General features: G+C 45.8%; 1 protein-coding gene across 1 annotated transcript in view; it reads right to left on the bottom strand.

Moving 5' to 3' along the window:
- Window positions 1-21585, bottom strand: part of LOC143987808 (pantetheinase-like) — a 98998-nt gene that overhangs the window by 44948 nt on the left and 32465 nt on the right. Inside the window, exon 4 of the mRNA XM_077486854.1 lies at window positions 8573-8864. Coding sequence (XP_077342980.1) covers window positions 8573-8864 — 292 coding nt within the window. The remainder of the gene's footprint in view (window positions 1-8572; window positions 8865-21585) is intronic.

Here is a 21585-nt window from a genome sequence, read left to right as displayed (position 1 = left end):
GTTCAGGAGGGAGCATCACCACTGCAGGCTGGGTAGCAGGCTGAGTATGAAGAGGAGGTGATGCTGAGGTGGAAGGACTGGTACCGGAAAGGTGTTGAACTTGCTCTTCCAATCTGGTATATCCCTCTTGGAGCGACTTCACAGCCTGTGTAAGGGCCGCTAAGTGGGTGCAGATCTCCTTCATGGCAGAAGCTTCTCCCGCAGGCTCAGTAATGGCTGTTTGTACTGTTAGGTTCCTGGTGATGAGCCTGACTTGATGGAAGAAGACTTCTTTTACAGCTCTGGTTCAGGGACCACTGGAATGGAGACAGTGGCCCCGTGAGCGCAGCGGGGTAGGAGTGTCTGACTGGAAGCAGCGGCTGGTGGCTTCTGGATGCTGGAACTGCAGAGAAGGGGGCAGACAGGCAGGCAGCGATCAGCAGGCAAGGCAGTGGCAGCAAGAACCGGGTGCAGCACACTTGAGCAGCAGAAGAGTAGTCAGGCGGGCGGGGTCACAATGGATAAGCAGACAGGTGAGTACAGCAGGCAGAGAGTAGTGCAGGCAGGCAGAGGTTCGGCAACAGAGGTACAGTCCAAAGCAAGGTCAGGCAGGCTGGGGTCAGAGCAGGAGAGGTCAGCGAGGTCAGACGGTAGCCGGGTCAGATATCACAACAGCAGGCAGATAGCAGGTAGTTCGGGTACAGAGCTGCAGACAAACAGCACCGAGTAGATGCAGCAGCCTCCTTTAAATAGGCCCACTGGTGCCAAACCGCGCGAACGTCACGATCGCGTACGCGAACACCGCACGTGCGCACGCGCACATCGCGTACGCGCACCCGCGCATTCCGCCCGTTCCGTGCGGGAGAAACCCTGACACTCGGTCTGATTCATGGTTTCTGACACCTCCCCTCCCTAGACTAGGGGGCAACCTCAAGGGCCAACGACAGACTCTTCAGCACTCTCCATCTTCCCCCCGAATGCCCCTGCTGCCCTTACCCATGCATATTTATGAGGTAAATAGACCCCCTTCCAGCCTCTTTCCACTGAGGATTGGTCAGGACTTCATAAATATGCCAAGCAGCTCCTCCTAACCTCTGCCCACCACTTCTAGAAAATTCTCCAAGGTTCTAGAAAGCAGGGAGAGCTACCAGAGATGCTGCCTGTTGAGTCATAAAGCCTCCCTGACCCAGATTCAACCCAGCCTGCCTCTCAGCCAAGCTAAGGTTTCCTATGCTAACAACTAAACCTATTTACATCTAGGACACTAGAGGGTGCTACAGAAGGAAAATCTCACATATGGCGGGTGGGGGGGGGGGGGGGGGGGCGGAGCAGAAGAGAAGATCCCAGCAGATATTTCATGAAATCTGGATTAAAGAGAAACTGTTTAATTAATGGATCTAAAAGATTTGTCCACAGCAAAAAAAAAGAAACCCAGTAGTATTTGGAAATCATAGGAATTTATCTTTGTGTTATTTTTCCTCTATTCTGAATCAAAGATATGAATACAATAAATGCAGCAATCAGGTGTAGCTTATTGTGATGGGGCATGATTAACTAGGCATGGTTTAACGGCAGTGTCTTTTTCAGTATAAAAGACTATTATTATAACAAAAGTTAAACACATCTAGTGGTAAGTGAACAAAGGTTTATAGTATATAAAAGCTGCTGCTATCACCTATGTATTCCCACATCAACAGCAATAATATATGAAATCTATGCGATAGCCCTGCTTATGAAACTTATTGCTATATGTGACTATACAAACAAAAAAAAGTGTCAGCGCCAATAAATAATGTGCCAAACAATCAATAAGTGCACCCAGTTTATATAGAGTCCATATGTGATATGATGAGTAAAAATCTTCTTATATAAGGTGCATACAAAACGTTTCCATAAGAAACGTGCTTCACAAATAACTCCACTCCACTCCGTGACTAGTGCCCTCTTCATCAGGTAAATTGCAAGGTCACTTCCTTCTTAGACCCTAAAAGGGTCAAACACACAGTATGATTCTCTTGTAAAATGGCTCCACATTGATCACCAGCAGCTCCAAAAACTACATAGAAAACAAGAATGCTTCCAATAGTGCATTTCCTAAGGTGTTAATATGAACAAACCTCGCCACCCCAGCTTCATATATTGCACTCACATTTATTCAAATAAAATACAGCATAAAAACACAGTCCAGTAGCTCTGACATGTTGCGTGTAAAACCCCACCGATAGGCTCTACCTCTATGTGTTACGCCACCACCCTAGTGGCTTCATCTGTTCCTCCAAATGAAGCCACAAGGATGGTGGCATAACAAATTTTATGTTTGTATAGTCCCATATAGCATTAAGTTTCATAAGCAGCACTATCACGTATACTTCATATATACAAAAATGGCAAAAACCACAATATATAACTAGATTTTGAAGTAACTTGCACATGGAAGGGCAATGCACAGCAAAAAACAAACAAAACATTTCCCAGCACACTGACTAGCTAGCCTGCAGAAAAAAAAAAGTCACTAACAATTTGTGTTAAAAAACAAGGTACTTCTCATGCCTGCCCTTAATTTATCCATTGCTATATTCACTGATCGGCCATAACATTTTAACCACCCATTATAACATGACTACCCACCTAATACTAAGTCCTCCTATTGCCATCAAAACAGCCCTGACCTGTCGAGGCATGGGCCCCACTAGACCTCTGAAGGTATGCTGTCATTAGCAGATCCTTTAAGTCCTGTAAATTGTGAGGTGGGGCCTGCATGGATTGGACTTGTTTTTTCCAGCACATCCCACAGATGCTCAATCGGATTGAGACCTAGAGAATTTGGAGGTCAAGTCAACACCTCAAAGACACCTTCCATTGCTCCGTGCACCAGTTCTAAAGCTAATATGCCCATTGTAGGCACTTTTGGTTTTGGATTAGGAACCATATGATGAAACCCAGGGTGGAGCCAGAATACACGCCACTGCACATGCGCCAACCAGCCACGGCCATTTTATTTGTGGGGGAAAAAAATGGAGCTCACTTTTAATGCCTGCTAACACCAGAAATATAGTAAGCGCAACTCTTTAATAAACCACATTGTTTTAAATAGATTCGCTCTATGGAGAGCATTTTTTCTTTTCATGGGAATGTCGATATATGGAGCCCTATTGTCCAACGTATGTACTGTTACAGTGTCACACATACTTCTCTGCTGTAATCGGAGTGAGTGAACCAGAGGTCCTGCAGAGCCAGCACATGCTTACAAATGCTGTTATGACTTCTCTTTAATGAAGATGACCCTCCGTGAATCTCCATGGGTTTGGAAGTCAGTTCCTTCTGAAATACACCCTTTTACTGTGTCAATAGATCACCAATCACCTACGATTTTTTGTATGGGATTTAATAAATCTTTTTCTGCATGGGAATTTAGAATTTACTATTGTAGAATATTTTCCCTTTTAGCACATTTTTTTTCACATTTGATATTTGATATTCATATTTTTTTTCAGATGCAAAAGTGCTGAACTTTTGTGTTTACTTTTGGCTGTGGACATGGGTCAGAATGGGCACCTTGACTAGGCTGTAGCTAGGCAGCCCCATACACAGCAAACTGGGATGCACTGTGCGTTCTGAAACCTCAGAACTAGCATTAACTTTTTTAGCAAACTGAGCTACAGTATCTCTACAATTGCATCAGACTACACAAGAGACTCTTCAATATAAAAGTTAGGGCCACACATTACAGAGCGGCTTAACCGATTCCTGCCCGGTGTATAGTCAAATGACTGCTGAGCAGGACCGCTCTATTTCTGGGAGGGTGTCATATGACGTCCTTCCAATCTTGTTGCACAGAGTGAGATTGGCATTGAGCTGTGTCCCTCGGATACAGCGCATCACCAAGCGTGGTAAAGAGCGAATGACACCAGCTCTTTACCACATGATCAGCTGTGTTAAATCACAGCCGATCACAAAATGTAAACAATGTAAACAAAGTAAACAAAGACTAGTAACTCTCTGTTCCCAGCTTTTTTCTACTCACACACAGATTGGTGTGAGGAGAAGAGCCAGGGAACTGTGAGTTAACAGTGTACAGAGCATTACTGTGCACACGACACTCCACTGCCCTACAAAATAGTGTCCCTGTCTGCCCATCAGTGCCTTCAGCAGTGCACCTGTAGCTCATCAAGGCCCATCAGCAGTGCACCTGTCGCCAGTCAGTACCTGTCGCACATCGCCCATCAGTGGCGTCATCAGCAGTATACCCATTACACAGCTGCCCATCACCAGATTTTCTGTCTTTTTTTAAATATAGTGCCAAAAATAAAAAAAAACTGTGCTGATTAAATACCATCTAAAGAAAGCTCTGTTTGTGTGAAAAAAATGACTAAGTAAAATGGGAGAGCAGATAGTGCCCAGTAGGCAGGCAGTTAAAAAAAAAAACGTTATTTTTAATGCAAATTGTTGTCTTTTTGTTTTGTTTTGTTTTTTGTAGGCTAGCCCGTGTGTGTTCTCGGAAAACTTCTGTTTGTGCTATTATTTTAACTTAGACCTTGCCCCAGGAATTGCCACATCCCCAATTATTTAGACACTAATTGTATCCTCTATCATTTGGGATTTTATAGGTGATAGACACATTTAACACACAGTTTATCTCCTATTAAAAATAGTTCTTGTGATTTATTATGATTAGCTTGTATAAAAATAAAAAAACTTGTATAAAAAAAACAAAATACTGTACAGTGATAATGGAAAATTTGCTTCCCTCAAAGAACCACTAGAGGTCTCCATATAGCCACAACATATTTTTAAGGCGATATAGATACAGTATATATATATATATATATATATATATATATATATATATATATATATATATATATACACAGTGGGGTAAGGTTTAGAACAGCACAAATAGATCTGAAGACAAGCACAGGTAATTGCCTATTACCAGTTTGTACACTTTGAAGGACATGGCCAACTTGTTACTCAGGAAGCCTTAAAGCTTAAATTTAGGTAAAAAATCTTTAACTCTTTAATCTTAACAGAGGATATACATTTGCTTTGTGTGCACCAGACATCAAACCCAGAAACTAAAAATATTAGATTAGATATTAGATAGATAAAAACGAACCTCAAATGCCAATAAACCTCATGCTTTAGTTATTAGTATCGTTTGTGGAACAGATCGGTAGCTGGCATGTATGGGATATGCCATTCTGCATTTGTTTGTAGAAGCCATGTCCCCAGTCTGTCCATATGGATTGTCTTCTTAACATTAGCTTCTTGAAATCACCCCAAAAGCTAATGTCGGACTACTGTGACTGCAAGCAAGCTGTGCTAGGCTAGGCTTTCTACCTTGCTTACTCAGAATGCCCAGTGTGGGCAACAGAACAGAAATACAAGCTTTAATAGTTTGATAAAATTATTAATAAATCATTTTTATGTTGATGCTTATTTTAGTAAAAAAAATAATTAAAAAATTAATAAAAAGTCCCCATATCAGGTTGTAATGAAGGGCTGTCAAGTAGACATGTGCAGAGTAAAATATTTTGTTTAGGAATTTCGTTTTCGTCCGAAAACTTAATTTAATTAGCTACTCCCGAAATTCGTTCAAAAATTGCATTCGTCCGAAAATCCACATGAATTACGGTCGAATCTGTCTTTGAAGGCTTATGGTGTCTGTCGAATGTATAAAGATGATTCGACGGAGCTAGTATATAGCATACTTTAGAACCCCTATTAAAGTCTATGGGACTCCAACGTTCAAAATCTAAAGTGCTAATTTTAAAGACTAATTTGCAAGTTACTGTCCTAAAAAGTGTTTGGGGACCCGGGTCCTGCCCCAGGGGACATGTATCAATGCAAAAAAAAGTTTTAAAAACGGCCCTCTGATGTAACGGAAACCTGCCTGTGTTACATCAGAGGGGTGCGGAGTCACCCATACGTCACAGGGAACCCCGGGTTTCCCCTTGCGTCAGAGGGGGGCGGGGTCAAGTGACGGGTGGCCCCACCCTCCGTATATAAGAAACGTCAGGCCGCCGGAATCCCTGAAGTGTCTCCTCCGTGGAGACAGAAGAAGGATGGATTCGCTGCGCTGGATGAGATGAGCTATCGCTGGAGAGATGACCGTCCGTCGCTGGATAGCAAGAGTGGATTACCACCACTGGAATCTTTTTTTAATTTTTTTTTTTTATTAATAAAGGAATTTTTCAAGTGTGTTTGTCTTATTTAACTATTTTTTACACTTTCTTTGTGAAATGGTAGGGGTACTTTTGTACCCTCTTACCATTTCAAACAGGGGGGGGCCGGGATCTGGGAGTCCCCTTGTTAAAGGGGGCTTCCAGATTCTGATAAGCCCCCCGCCCGCAGACCCTCACAACCACCGACTAGGGTTGTGAGGATGAGGCCCTTGTCCTCATCAACATGGGGACAAGGTGCTTTGAGGGGTCACAGACCCCCAAAGCATCCTCCCAATGTTGAGGGCATGTGGCCTGGTACGGTTCAGGAGGGAGGGGGGGACGCTCTCTCGTCCCCCCTCTTTTACTGCGGCCTGCCAGGTTGCGTGCTCGGATAAAGGGTCTGGTATGGATTTTTAGGGGGACCCCCACGTCAATTTTTTTTTAATTTGATGTGGGGTTCCCCTTAATATCCATACCAGACCTGAAGGGCCTGGTAATTGAATTTGGGGGACCCCCACGCTTTTTTTTATTTATTTATTTATTTATTTATTTATTTTATCAATGACTTTCAATGAATGTTCTCTGTATTACGGAGCCGACAATTCATAATAGCTGCGAGTGATTTTAAAGGACATTTTTTCCTGCATAAATGACACTTTGTGCAGGGACAGTTCTAAGCACCAGAAACATGCGCCCCTTCACAGGCATACTATAGACACCCCTCCCCCCCCCTACGAAATTTAAAGGAATATTACACTTTTATTGTTTCACTTTAATCATTATTAAAATCACTGCTCCCGAAAAAACGGCCGTTTTTAAAACTTTTTTTTGCATTGATACATGTCAGAATCTTTTCTCTCTGTCAAATCTTTTTTCTCTGTCGAATATTTTCTCTATATAATCTTGGACTAATAGAGGTAAGGTTAGGCACATTCGACCACAGGTTCTATAGACACAGATTGTTATTGTCAGAGTCATGTCGAATCTCCTATTCTATATCGAACTGTTGTAACAATGAAAACGAAAATAAAGCATTTATTTATGTCGGATCTTTCGTTTTTCGGATTCTGTGCTTTCGTTATCGTTTGTCAAAACGAAAACGAAAATAGCTGAAATTCGGATGAAAATGCATTCGGACGAAAACGAATGCACATGTCTACTGTCAAGCAAAGATCCTAAAAGGGTTAATCAACTGATCCTAAAAGTCCAATTTTGATAGCTACAAGATATATTTAAACTCTGTATGCAGCTGAAGTTATTACAAGTTAAGCCTACATGCCAAAACATAATCATATAGCACAAAAATATTACGATGTACAATATTTGATTCGGTAATACATAGACAATAATCAGCTATTCATTTGTCAGATGACTTTGCAAACCATCCAAGTGCGCTTTAATTCACAATGCAATATCTTTGGTATTTTTGTTGTGCTTCTTTGCCATCTAGTGGCAAAGTTCTGAATTATTATTTTGAATAGTTTGGGCATCAGCAGTCTCAATATTACCTCACAACTGTCTTGAAATAATACGACATCTAGCTTAGAGATTGTGAAATCAGAAGCTGGGTTTTATATTGGAAAATTTGCAATGACATTCAATTAAAAGCTCAACTCTAATCAAAACTTTAGGACAGAATATGGAATTAGTAGGACCCATAGTTATTGTTGTCTGTGCCCCCCTTGGTAAAATTTCCCTTCAATTACTGTCAAACAGTGTTAGAAATAAGTATTTGTTTCTAGAGAAATGGGGGAAGAGTTAGCCCTTGTACACACGGTCGCAGATTCCGACAACCAAATCCGTCGGAGTAATTCTGACGGATTAATTCCGGAAGAGGTCCGGAAGTGATGTTGCATACATACGGTCGGACTAAGTTATCGGAAAATCCGTTTGTACATAACGTGATGACGTTATTTCGTTAGGACGGGACTATGTTCAGGCTAGTAGCCAATAGCTTTGGTCTAGGAATTTGATCTGAGCATGCGTGGCACCTTGTCCATTGGAGTAGGCTACACATGATCGGAGTATGTCCGATCGGAGCATTTTGTCAGAAAATTTTACCGGCAAGTTGGAAAAATTGGTCCGTCGGATATTCCGACGGAAACAGTCCGATGCACATCACACACAGTTGGAATATCCGACAAAACGGTCCGATAGGAGACATTCCGACGGAATCTCCGACCGTGTGTACAAGGGCTAAGATCTTCTGCCAGGTCATTAGTAAGGTCTTCCTGCCTCACTGTCTATGGATCCCTCTTGTCCTGCCATTACAGTGACGGAAAAATAAGGTGAAATCTCCCAATCAGCTAACGGACAAAAAAAAAAAAAAAACTTTACAGAAGTTAGTGTCCAGGGAAAAATAAGGCCTTCAATGCAAATTAATTCTTATCAATAAAAAGTTATAAATAGTTCTCCTTTAAATACCATACCTGTCATTCCCAAGCTGGTGTTGTGTATATTAGATGACAGAAGGTTGGTTCTCATTGACATTGCCCATGCTGAATGAAACTGAATAGCGCTGTAGTGAGGCAATAAATTAAACCAAGCTGTAGTAAAAATAATAGTATCTACATTGTGTTGACTCACTAAAGGTACAGCAGGATTATAAAACAATATATCATAGCAGATAAAAATTCCAAACTTTCCGAATGGTGTGTTAAAGGTACTGATTTCTGGTTCCTCTGGGACATTGAACTGTACTTCCCCAAAAAATAGGTGATACTGCAAGAATAAGGATAACAAAAGCAAAATATTTACTATCACAATACAAAGATGAATTCACAAGTTTGTAGGGTCATAGAGAAAATAACTATGCAACATGATTTTATCATTCTATATATTCATGTTCATAAAATATCAGCACCTTTTGCTTACAGTATGCTAGCTAGGTGAAAAACCCTATCCCAGTGAGCTCTAGTACATTTTTCTAAAGGAAGCTACACATTTATTAACTCATGCTGTGATGAATACTATGAAGATATATTTGTGCCATTATTTAATATCAGTTCAGTTATTGTTCTAAAATCATGAAAAAATATCTTCTATATGTACAGTACATTTGTCCATTAACCAGAAGGAACATTTGTCAATGACATGAATTTCTAGTACATGTTGCAGAAATTATCCAGCAAGCTGGGACATTTTTGAAATCGAAGGCTTAAACATTAAAAAAAAACTGAAACTTTCCTTTCATGTTGCTGCCAAAGGGTGCCCAAAACTATAGTAGACCACACAAGCTTTTGTCAAAAACAAAACAAAAAAAACAACTCCTTATGGGTCGACATTGAGAAATACCTTACCAACACTAAGGCCGCGTACACACAGGCGGACTGTTCGCCCAACTTTGTCCGCTGAAGAGTGTTTCAGCGGACAGTCCGCTCGTGTGTGGGCTTCAGCGGACAGTTTCAGCGGACAGTCTGACGAACAAAGTTTTTCCGAATTTCCGCAAGACTGTCCGCTGAAACTTGGTTTGAGCGGACAGTCCGCTCGTGTGTAGGCTTGTTCGACAAACTAAGTCTCACGCATGCTCAGAAAGAATTTACACGGCGAAGGTTGCATTGCAGTGTATTGGACTTCGAATTTCTCGTCCCGTCGTACGTGCCGTTCACGTCATCGCGCAAGTTTTCAGCGGACTGTTCGTTCGTCGTGTGTGGTCAAGTCCGTTCATGCTAATTTTGAACGGACTGTTTGTCAAACTGTTTGACGAACCTAGTTGGGCGGACAGTCCGCCCGTGTGTACGCGGCCTTACTGCTCGCAGATCTCTGGAATCCAATACCACATACCGGTCTACCCTTAACCACTAGAGCATCCATCCTTGCTTGGAGAACGCTCAAACAATCTATGCGAAATCTAGAGCACCCTGAGGCAGAACGCCTCCCTATCAGCCTACTGTAATAAAAACCTTAAAGTAGAGGTCCACCCGAACACTAAAATCCCTTTATCTATAGACATCCATGATCTAACACTAACCTATCTAGCCCTGCAAAGAAGAAATCAGAATACATACCTCTTCTGAAGCCGATCCGACCCAATCCCACACTGAGCTGTCAGCTACAGCTTCGCTGTAGAGGTGGGTGCAGAGGAGGCAGTCGACAATGAAATCCCCATAGTAACTCTATGGGTGGCATCACTTAACATTCATTTCACAGCCATTGTCGGCTGTGTCCTCTGCAGAGCTTCTGCTGGTAGAGACCGGAGCGGCTTCAAAAAATATATGTATACTGATTGCTTCTTTGCAGAGCTAGATAGGTTAGTGTTAGATTGTGGGTGTCTGTAGATGCAGGGATTTTAGTGTTGGTTGGACTTCTACTTTAATCCCAAATTTGTGTATTGGTAATTGGGATTGCTGTAGTATTCACTGAGTTGATGACCTTCTTATCACCGGATACCCCAGAAAATATCCTCAGAGTTTTCATTTACCCAATACTGCCTATTTCATCCTTTTACGTATTAGACACATCCTGGTGTCTTCGCCAATTCCAACAATGCACCTTCACCCCAAAGTCTGGCACTGCATATCCCATAGTGACAGACCCCAAAAAGGTGTATCTTTGCTGTACAATTTGTTGAATGACAAATCTGTGTTCTTTAGAAGTAAATCTATGCTCAAATGGGAAGAAGAACTCAACTCATACCCAATGGCAACAATCCATACCCTATACTGATAGAATAACTCACTGTGTAAACCATTGGCAATTTGCTCTAAAAATTAATATGTGATGGTACCGCACACCTTACAATTTGGACAAGTTGTATCCCGAGTGCCCCTCCTATGTTGGAGAGGTAATGTGTTCCATATATTGTGGTTCTGTAGGAGTATTCGCAGCTTCTGGCAGAAATGTTTCCAAATCCTATCAGAGGTTTCTGGTATTCTTACTCCTCCAAACCAAAGCTTGGCTCTCTTAAATCTGGGAATTGACCATTACCCCCTTAGGCTGGATTCACACCTTTGCAGTTTTAGTGCTTTTTGCATTTTGCAGTGCTGTTGTGTAGTATGCACAGCTTCTGACAAGTTTGGGGCTAGTTTTTTCCAGTGCCTCGTGATAGTTAGCCTACCTGATAGGAGGAGATTGGCTATCATTTTACGATAGATAAGGCTGGATTCACACCTATGCATTTTTAATGCTTTTTGCATTTTTCAGATTTGCACTACAGAACGTGTTCCATAGGAAACCATGGTGAATGGATTGTAGTGCAAAACTGCAAAATGCAAAAAGCACTAAAACTGCAAATGTGTGCAAAGGGCAATCTTTATGAAAGCCAGTGGCGGTGTGTCCATAGAGGGCGCTGGAGTGCCGTCCCCTTTCTCCTGCACCCATCAATCTTCAATAGATATATTCCTGCATTGCATGAATCTATCTATTGTTGCTGCTGCCCCCTATTCAGGTGTCCGGCCCCTTGTTGGGTGCCGGGCATCTGAATTACAGCGGCGGGGGTGTTTTTGGAAGTGCCTGATTAGAGCCGTCTGCTCTAATAGGCATCCTGATTAGAGCTGTGGGCTCTAATTGGCTTCCAAATTAGTAAACTGCTTTCTCTGCTTATACAGTGTGGTGTTAGGGAATCAAATAAATTGCTTCCCTAACACTGACCTGCCTCTCAGCCAATCAGGTGCACTGGGTCTGGTTACCTATCAGCTGATTGGCTGAAGTGACAGGCACTGTGATTGGATGCCTATCGGACGTCCAATCATAGCAGGAGAGGATGGGAGAAAACATCAAGGACTCGGGGGGAATGTGGAGGAATGCTCTGATCAGAGACAAGTGCTGGGCGGGGGGGACACTGGCAGCATTTGATGGGGCAAACTGGCAGCAATTGATGGGGCACAGTGGTGGCAATTTATAGTTAGAGTGGCTGCGTTTGATGCCACAGTGGATGCGTTTGATGGGCACAGAGGCAGCGTTTAATGGGCACAGTTGCAGCGTTTAATGGGCACAGTGGTGGCAATTTATGGGTACAGTGGCTGCATTTGATGGCCACAGTGGCTGCATTTGATGGGCACAGTGGTGGCAATTTATGGGTACACTGGCTGCGTTTGATGGTACAGTGGCGGCAATTGATAGGCACAGTAGCTGCGTTTGATGGGCTCAGTTTGATCCCCCCCAAAAATGTTGAGCACCAGCCACCACTGATGAAAGCAAACTTTCTGTCTGATTTGACACCGTGTCAGAAAGGTTACCTGGTCCCACGATGTGCTGGCTGCTCTGGTGGGCGCCGGTGCGCGTGTTCCTGTGCGCGATGGTGTATGCACTCCTGTGGGCACTGCTGTGCATGCTCTGATTATCCCTGGTGTGCGCACTAGTGTGCGGGGGCACAAGCTTGTGAATGCAAATGTGCGTGCTTGTGCGCACTAGCCCCTGTGGTCACTGGTCTGCGTGTTCCTTGGGCGCCTGTGTGCATGCCGCTGCCCGGGCGTGTGCGTGCGCACCTGTACATGTTGGCGCAAACACGTGCGTGGCGTTTGGCTCCAATTTAGGTCTGATGCACATTCTGCTCGGTGCTGCCTGATCATCAGCTACATGTGTCCTTCTTTCTATACCCGTATCTGCCTTCCTGATCTCCTGACGACTTGGCTTGCTTCTCTGATTCCCTGACCTCTTCCAGCACCTGACCTCGGGCAGTTTTGACTTCGCTTCTGCCTACTCCTCTGTACTTCGCTGCCCACCCATTGCTGAACCCGGCATGTACCCGGACTTGCCTGTTCTGCTCCTGCTTAGCATCTGTTGCCTGCTTACCTGTTCTGCCTCCTGCGGTCAGAAGATCACCTACCTTCCAGCATCAGGATACTAATCACCAGGTTCTCATACCACTCCATACTCCCATGCCACCTGTCCTCTCTATCGGGGGCCACGAGTCGGGCACGTAAGGGAGACCACCCTCTGCCCAAGCGGACTCATCAGTCAGGCACGTAGAAGTCTGATACCATGTGTGCATTTGTAAAATCCTGAAAACACTGGCTTGAATGGTGCACTGTCTGATTTTGCCTATTGACACATGCTATATAAACTGTGTATGATTGCTTTTTACTTTTACCTGTCCTGGAAGTATCCTTTTTTTGCTGTGATTGTGATGCATGCAGTACCATACCTGAGTTGCCAACCGTAATCATGTGCCTTAAAGTGGATGTAAATCCGGTTCATGAAATTTGACCTAAGCACATATATCTGCAGTGTTTTATTATCTCTCTTCAAAGCCCCAAGTCCTGTGCCTTTCTCCTGCTACATTCTTCTGTTATCAGCCTGATAACTTCTGACAGGTTCTCTAACACATGTGATAAAACCAGCCTGAAATTTGTGTCAGGGTGGGTGCTATAAATAGATTAGCAGGGAGTGGGTGTGCGCTTTTCCTCCAATCAACTGTCTCATAGCGTATGGCAAGACTCCCCTCCACTTGCTGGAACAGAAGAGAAAAAATTCTACGAGGATGTCCACTTTCTAAACTGTATCTAAAGTTGAAGACAGCAGATACAGACATAAAAACGTATGTAGGGAGATTTATTTCATCTTCGTGTATTATCTGAGGCTGTTTACTTCACTTTGGTATATGTGAAAGTTTACATCCACTTTAACCACCTCAATACAGTGCAGTTACACCCCCTTCCTGACCAGACCAATTTTCAGCTTTCAGCGCTCTCACAGTTTGAATGACAATTACTCAGTCATCCAACACTGTATCCATATGAAACTTGCATCCTTTTTTCCACACAAATAGAGCTTTCTTTTAGTGGTATTTAATCACTAGTGGGTTTTTAATTTTTTGTGCTATAAATAAAATAAAACGTAAATTTTGTGAAAAAAATGCCTTTTTCTTTGTTTCTGTCATAAATTTTTGCTAATTAGTAATTTATACTGCTACATATCTTTGGTAAAAATAACCCACATTAGTATATATTATTTGGTCTTTGTGAAAGTTATAGAGTCTACAAACTATGGTGCCAATCACTGAAAATTGATCACTTCTGATCAGGCCTTCAGTACATCAGGTGTACCTCATTTCTTGAGACACTAAAGCCGCGGACTGTCTGGCCAACTTAGTCCGTCAGACAATCCGACGGACAGTCCGTCATACTTTCGAATGAACGGACTTGACCACACACACCACTTTTTGAGCGGACTAATACGGCGTACTAAGTCCGCCATACTATCCGCCCTACTTTTGAAATGAACGGACTCGCCCACACAGGCGGAGGAAAGTCCGCTCATTTCAAGCACGTCTTCAGGTAGGCAGGGCCCGCGAAGGAGACGTCGCTGACCCCGCTGCCTGGTATGGACTTAAAGGGGAACCCCAACGCCGAAAAAAAAACGCGTGGGGGTCCCCCCCAAGTCCACAACAGACCCTTGTCTGAGCACGCTACCTGGCCGGCCAGGAAAGGGGAGCGCCCCCCCCCTCCTGAGCCGTACCAGGCCGCGTGCCCTCAACATGGGGGGGTGCCTTGGGGAAGGGGGGAGAAGAGGCCGGCGGCGAGGAAGAAAGCCGGACTCCTCCGCTAGCAAAAGAGCTACAAGAAGATAGCGGAGGAGTCCAGCGAGAAGACCCCCGAAGACGAAAGACCCCCGGAGCTGTGCAATAAAGTATTTTATCTCGTGTGTTGTGTTTTTTTTGGTACTTTTATTTTACAGGTGAATGGGTAGGGGAACATTGTACCCCATACTCATTCACATAGGGTGGGGGGCCGGTATCCAGGGGCCCCCTTATTAAAGGGGGCTCCCGAATTCCGATAAGCCCCCCGCCCGCAGACCCCGACAACCAACGGCCAGGGTTGTCGGGAAGAGGCCCTTGTCCTCATCAACATGGGGACAAGGTGCTTTGGGGTGGGGGGGCCGCGCGGCCCCCCCCTCCCCAAGGCACCCCCCATGTTGAGGGCACGCGGCCTGGTACGGCTCAGGAGGGGGGGGCGCTCGCTCGCCCCCCTTTCCTGGCCGGCCGGGTAGCGTGCTCGGACAAGGGTCTGTTGTGGACTTGAGGGGGACCCCCACGCGTTGGGGTTCCCCTTTAAGTCCATACCAGGCGGCGGGGCCAGCGACGTCTCCTTCGCGGGCCCCGCCTACCTGGATACCCGCTCGAAATGAGCGGACTTTTCTCCGGGCGGGAAAAGTCCGCTCATTTCAAAAGTACGGCGGACTGGCATACACACGGGCGGATTGTCCGCCGAAATGCGAGTCCGACGGACAGTATTACGGAAATTCCGAAATACTTAGTCCGCCAGACTGCACGCTGAAAAAGTCCGCTGAAGCCCACACACGAGCGGACTGTCCGCTGAAATACCCCCCAAATGACCCCTTTTTACAAAGTAGACATTCCAAGGTATTAAGTAAGTAGCATGGTGAGTTTTTTTAAGTTGTCATTTTTTCCCACAATTCTTTGCAAAATGAAGATTTTTTTTTTATTATTATTTTTTTTTACAAAATTTTCATATTATCTGGTTATTTCTCACACACAGCATATGCATACAACAAATTACACCCCAAAATAAATTCTGCTACTCTTCCTGAGTACGGCAATACCAAATGTGTGAGACTTTTACACAGCCTGGCCACATACAGAGCACTAACATTGATGTAGTACCTTCAGACGTTCTATGAGCAAAAATGACGCATCTCATTTCTCAACCACCTATTACACTTTTGAAGGCCCTGGAGTACCAGGACAATGGAATTTCCCATAAAATGACCCCATTTTGGAAAGCAAACACCCCAACGTATAATCTGTGAGGCATAATGAGTCTTTTGAATGTTTTTTTTTTTCCAGAAGTTTTTGGAATATGTGGAAAAAAATTAAAACGCATTTTTTTTTACACAAAATTGTCAATATATAAGATATTTCTAACACATAGCATGTATATAGCAAAAATTACACCCCAAAATACATTCTGCTACTCCTCCCGAGTATGGCAATAACACATGTGTAGGACTTTTACACAGCCTGGCCACATAGAGAGGCCGAACATTGAAGTAGTACGTTCAAGCGTTCTAGGAGCATAAATGACACATCTCATTTCATTCCTACCCATCACACTTTTGAAGGTCCTGGACCACCAGCACAGTGAAATTACCCACAAAATGACCCCATTTTGGAAAGCAAACACCCCAACGTATATTCTATGAGACATGGGCTGCAAATAGGTACTGGGGTACTCTGATGGGCTGGAGATAGGTACTCTAATACTCTGATGGCCTGGTGACAGGTACTCGGGTACTCTGATGGCCTGGTGACAGGTACTCGGGTACTCTGATGGCCTGGTGACAGGTACTCGGGTACTCTGATGGCCTGGTGACAAGTACTCGGGTACTCTGATGGCCTGGTGACAGGTACTCTGATGCTTTGGTGACTGGTATTTGGGTACTCTGAAGGGCGGTGACAGGTACTCATATGGACTGTGACAGGTACTCGGGTACTCAGATGAACTGTGACAGGTACTCGGGTACTCAGATGAACTGTGACAGGTACTCGGGTACTCAGATGGACTGTGACAGGTACTCAGATGGACTGTGACAGGTACTCGGGTACTCAGATGGACTGTGACAGGTACTCTGGTACACAGATGAACTGTGACAGGTACTCGGGTACTCAGATGGACTGGAACAGGTACTTGGGTACTCAGATGGGCTGTGACAGGTACTCGGGTACCCTGATGGACTGTGACAGGTACTCGGTACTCTGATGGACTGTGACAGGTACTCGGTACTCTAATGGACTGTGACAGGTACTCGGGTACTCAGATGGGCTGTGACAGATACTCGGGTACCCTGATGGACTGTGACAGGTACTCGGTACTCTAATGGACTGTGACAGGTACTCGGTACTCTAATGGACTGTGACAGGTACTCGGGTACTCTGATGGACTGTGACAGGTACTCGGGTACCCTGATGAACCGTGACAGGTACTCGGGTACCCTGATGGACCGTGACAGGTACTCGGGTACCCTGATGGGCCGTGAGAGGTACTCGGGTACCCTGATGGGCCGTGACAGGTAGTCGGGTACCCTGATGGGCCGTGACAGGTACTCGGGTACACTGATGGGCTGTGACAGGTACTCGTGTAACCTGATGGGCCGGGACAGGTACTCGGGTACTCTGATGGGCTGTGACAGGTACTCGGATACTCAGATGGCCTGGTGACAGGTACTCGGGTACTCTGATGGCCTGGTGACAAGTACTCGGGTACTCTGATGGCCTGGTGACAGGTACTCTGATGCTTTGGTGACTGGTATTTGGGTACTCTGAAGGGCGGTGACAGGTACTCATATGGACTGTGACAGGTACTCGGGTACTCAGATGGACTGCGACAGGTACTCAGATGGACTGTGACAGGTACTCGGGTACTCAGATGGACTGTGACAGGTACTCTGGTACACAGATGAACTGTGACAGGTACTCGGGTACTCAGATGGACTGGAACAGGTACTCGGGTACTCAGATGGGCTGTGACAGGTACTCGGGTACCCTGATGGACTGTGACAGGTACTCGGTACTCTGATGGACTGTGACAGGTACTCGGTACTCTAATGGACTGTGACAGGTACTCGGGTACTCAGATGGGCTGTGACAGATACTCGGGTACCCTGATGGACTGTGACAGGTACTCGGTACTCTAATGGACTGTGACAGGTACTCGGTACTCTAATGGACTGTGACAGGTACTCGGGTACCCTGATGGACTGTGACAGGTACTCGGGTACCCTGATGGACCGTGACAGGTACTCGGGTACCCTGATGGACCGTGACAGGTACTCGGGTACCCTGATGGGCCGTGACAGGTACTCGGGTACCCTGATGGGCCGTGACAGGTAGTCGGGTACCCTGATGGGCCGTGACAGGTACTCAGGTACCCTGATGGGCTGTGACAGGTACTCGGGTACCCTGATGGGCCGGGACAGGTACTCGGGTACTCTGATGGGCTGTGACAGGTACTCGGATACTCAGATGGGCTGGGACAGGTACTCGGGTACTCTGATGGGCTGTGACAGGTACTCGGGTACTCTGATGGGCTGGGACAGGTACTCGGGTACTCTGATGGGCTGGGACAGGTACTCGGGTACTCTGATGGGCTGGGACAGGTACTCGGGTACTCTGATGGGCTGTGACAGGTACTCGGGTACTCTGATGGGCTGGGACAGGTACTCGGGTACTCTGATGGGCTGGGACAGGTACTCGGGTACTCTGATGGGCTGTGACAGGTACTCAAATACTCTGATGGACTGTGACAGGTACTCTGATGGACTGTGATTGACAGGTACTATGAGGGGTGGTGACAGGTCCTCTTTATTGGGGGGGGGGGGCAGGCAGGCAATCAGTGTGATTGGTGTACACTAGGCGGTAACGAGATGTTACCGCAATCTCCTCCTCACACACGATCGGTGTGTGAGGAGGAGAACAACCCGGTAACATCTCGTTACCGCGGTTTGTTTACATTTTAGTGATCGGCTGTGAAAGGATCACAGCCGATCACGTGGGTAAACAGCCGGCCAATGGCTGTTTACCAGCGTCGGTGACGAGCAGTGTTCCCGGGGAACACGCCGCCACCGATGTGCACGCGCAGCGCGCTCACGATCACGCGCATGCGCCGTGCATAGCTGGGGTGTTACCATCTGTGATCGGCCGTGACTTCATCACGGCCGATCACGTGGTAAACAGCCATAACCAATGGCTGTTCGCCCCCTTCGGTGGCGAGCGGTGTCTCTGTGACACGCCGCCACCGAAGAAACAGGGATGCGCGCGCACGATCGTGCGCATTCCCTGTTTAAACGGGAGGCCGTCATATGACGGCCTCCCGCCACAATAGGTGCGCCGCCTGGCCGTCATTTGACGGCCGGCGGTCAGCATCTAGTTAAGCATCTTTTCCGCTGTTTGTTGTGTCCTTTCATTAGATTTGGTCTAATTCTCCTCTGTAAGGTACAGAATCATATGAAGTTTTGTATGTTCTACACACTTACTGTGGCTTTGCCGTGTAAACTTTATGTACATAGTATTCTTTCAAACCCAAGAAAAACGATTGAAACATTAAAACAGCAACAACAACATGAGAAGCTTGGCCTACAGCAATCTGATTATTTTCAGGGAGTATTATCAGTTATGCCCCGTAAACACGATCGGACTATCTGGCGGACTTGATCTGGCGGACTCTGGTCCGCCTGTGTGTGGGTTCCGGCTGACTTTTTTTTTCACAAAAGTCAGATGGACTTAGAAAGAAGTTTTGACTCAAAATTGTCAATCCGGCCATCTGTGTGCTAGTCTGCTGGACTTTTGAAATGAACGGACTTGCCCGCACACGGAGAAAAGACCGTTCATTTTGAACGCGGCTCCAGGTAGACGGGACTAGTAAAGGAGGTCAATGTTGCCACCTTAATCGGTGAGATTGACACCTCGCTGGCCCCGTCACCTGGTATGGACTTAAAGGGGAAGTCCTACACCGAAAAAATGGTGTGGGGGTCCCCCCCAAGGTCCATATCAGAACCTTATCCGAGCATGCAGCACGGCCGGTCTGGAAAGGGGGTGGGGACGAGTGAGTGCCCCCCCTCCTGAGCTATACCAGGCCCTGTGCCCTCAACATGGGGGTGTGCTTTGGGGAAGGGGGGCCCTGCGGTCCCCCACCCCAAAGCACCTTGTCCCCATGTTGATGAGGACAAGGGCCTCTTCCCGACAACCCTGGCCGTTGGTTGTCTGGGTCTGCGGGTGGGGGGCTTATCGGAATCCGGGAGCCCCCTTTAATAAGGGGGCCCCCAGATACTGGGCCCCCACCTTATGTGAATGAGTATGGGGTACAATGTACCCCTACCCAATCACCTGGTAAAAAAATTTAAATAAAACACAACACAAGGTTTTTAAATAATTTATTGCACAGCTCCGTGGGTCTTCTTGCTGGGCCTCCGCTACCTTCTTCCAGCTCTTTTACTAGCGGTGACCCAGTCTTCTGTCGTTGCTGCCGCCTTCTCTTCTTCCTTGAGATGTTGACTCGACGCTGTGATGTCACAGTCCCGGAGGATGCTGGGACTGTGACATAAGGGGCGGGGTCACCATGTGACATCACCCGGTGACCCCGCCCATTGTCCCTATACAAGTTGCCGCACAACGCGTCCCTGTCATTGCGGCCAGAGACAGCGTTGAATCAACATCTCAAGGAAGAAGAGAAGAAGGAGAAGGAGAAGGAGAAGGAGAAGGAGAAGGAGAAGGAGAAGGAGAAAGAGAAAGAGAAATAGAGAAAGAGAAAGAGAAATAGAGAAAGAGAAAGAGAAAAAGAGAAGAGAAGGCGGCGGCGTCTGGGGGCCCCCTTATTAAAGAAGGGCTCCAAGATTCCGATAAGCCCCCCGCCCGCAGACCATGACAACCAACGCCCAGGGTTGTCGGGAAGAGGCCCTTGTCCTCATAAACATGGGAACAAGGTGATTTGGGGTGGGGGTACCGTATTTATCGGCGTATAACACGCACTTTTCCCCCCCTTAAAAGCAGGGGAAAATCGCAGGTCCGTGTTATACACCAATCCCCCGTAATTCTGAGCCTCTGGGCAGCTTTCAGCCGCCTTCGGCTCTTCTCGGCGGCTTTCAGCCACCTTCGGCTCTTTTCAGCCACCTTCGGCTCTTTTCAGCCATTCTCGGTGGTTTTCGGCAGCTTCCGGCCAAAAGCTGCAGAGAATGGCCGAAAGCAGCCAACGGCCGAAAGCAGCCAAGAAGAGCTGAAGACGGCCGGAGGCAGCGGCATTTAAAAAAATAATAATTTGTATACTGAATGCTTAGTTTCCAAGAATGCCACAGTCTCAGAAATGAAAAAGCCACAGGGCATGATTTTGTTTTATAGTCATGTAATGAGGATCATGCAAATTGATCTAGCTTTTGGAGCTATGCTTTTAAATTAAAATTAGAGAGAGAGGTTTTGTTTGGCATAATCCAATTTTTCAGCACAAAAGGTAAAACAGTAAGATAATTCTGTGTTCTATAAAAAAGACTCAATCAGGTTCAAGTGGGACTGAAGTGAGAAAATGTCGAAGAGTGAAGCCTAGTGCATGCAAGCAGTTGTATTATCACCAGCGGAGGAAGACTTCCGCAGCAGTAGAAACTTCTGTGAAGATGGCACTAGTTGTAGAGTGGCAAGGGAGAGCGTGGAGAGGTCATCGCCGGGGCAGGGGAAACTAAGAAGTTTGGCATACTGTATGTGCAAGTATACCATTATACACATTATGGCAAAAGCTTCTGCTGTGCTTCTCCCACTCCCATTTAAGTAGAAGAAGTTAGTACATATATTGATACTGTTTATAGCTAACACAGATTATGGGTTTACCAAGCTGGGAACAGAAAATAGCATTTTCGTTCTCAATGTAAAATCCTTTTTCCCAGTACTCAATTTAGACCTGTTGATACTGTATCTGCTGCCTCTTACAGATCTAGATTAGCAATGGCATAAATTACTCTCTTTAGTAAAGCTCCCCCTCTTAATATCAGTAAGTCACATACA

The sequence above is a fragment of the Lithobates pipiens genome, unplaced genomic scaffold (genome assembly GCF_037356315.1).
Source record: "Lithobates pipiens isolate NorthernLeopardFrog02 unplaced genomic scaffold, aLitPip1_a1.2 Scaffold_18, whole genome shotgun sequence".
Classification (NCBI taxonomy): Eukaryota; Metazoa; Chordata; class Amphibia; order Anura; family Ranidae; genus Lithobates; species Lithobates pipiens.
The sequence above is the reverse complement of the archived record's forward strand: the minus strand, read 5'-3'. Positions and strand labels throughout refer to the sequence as shown.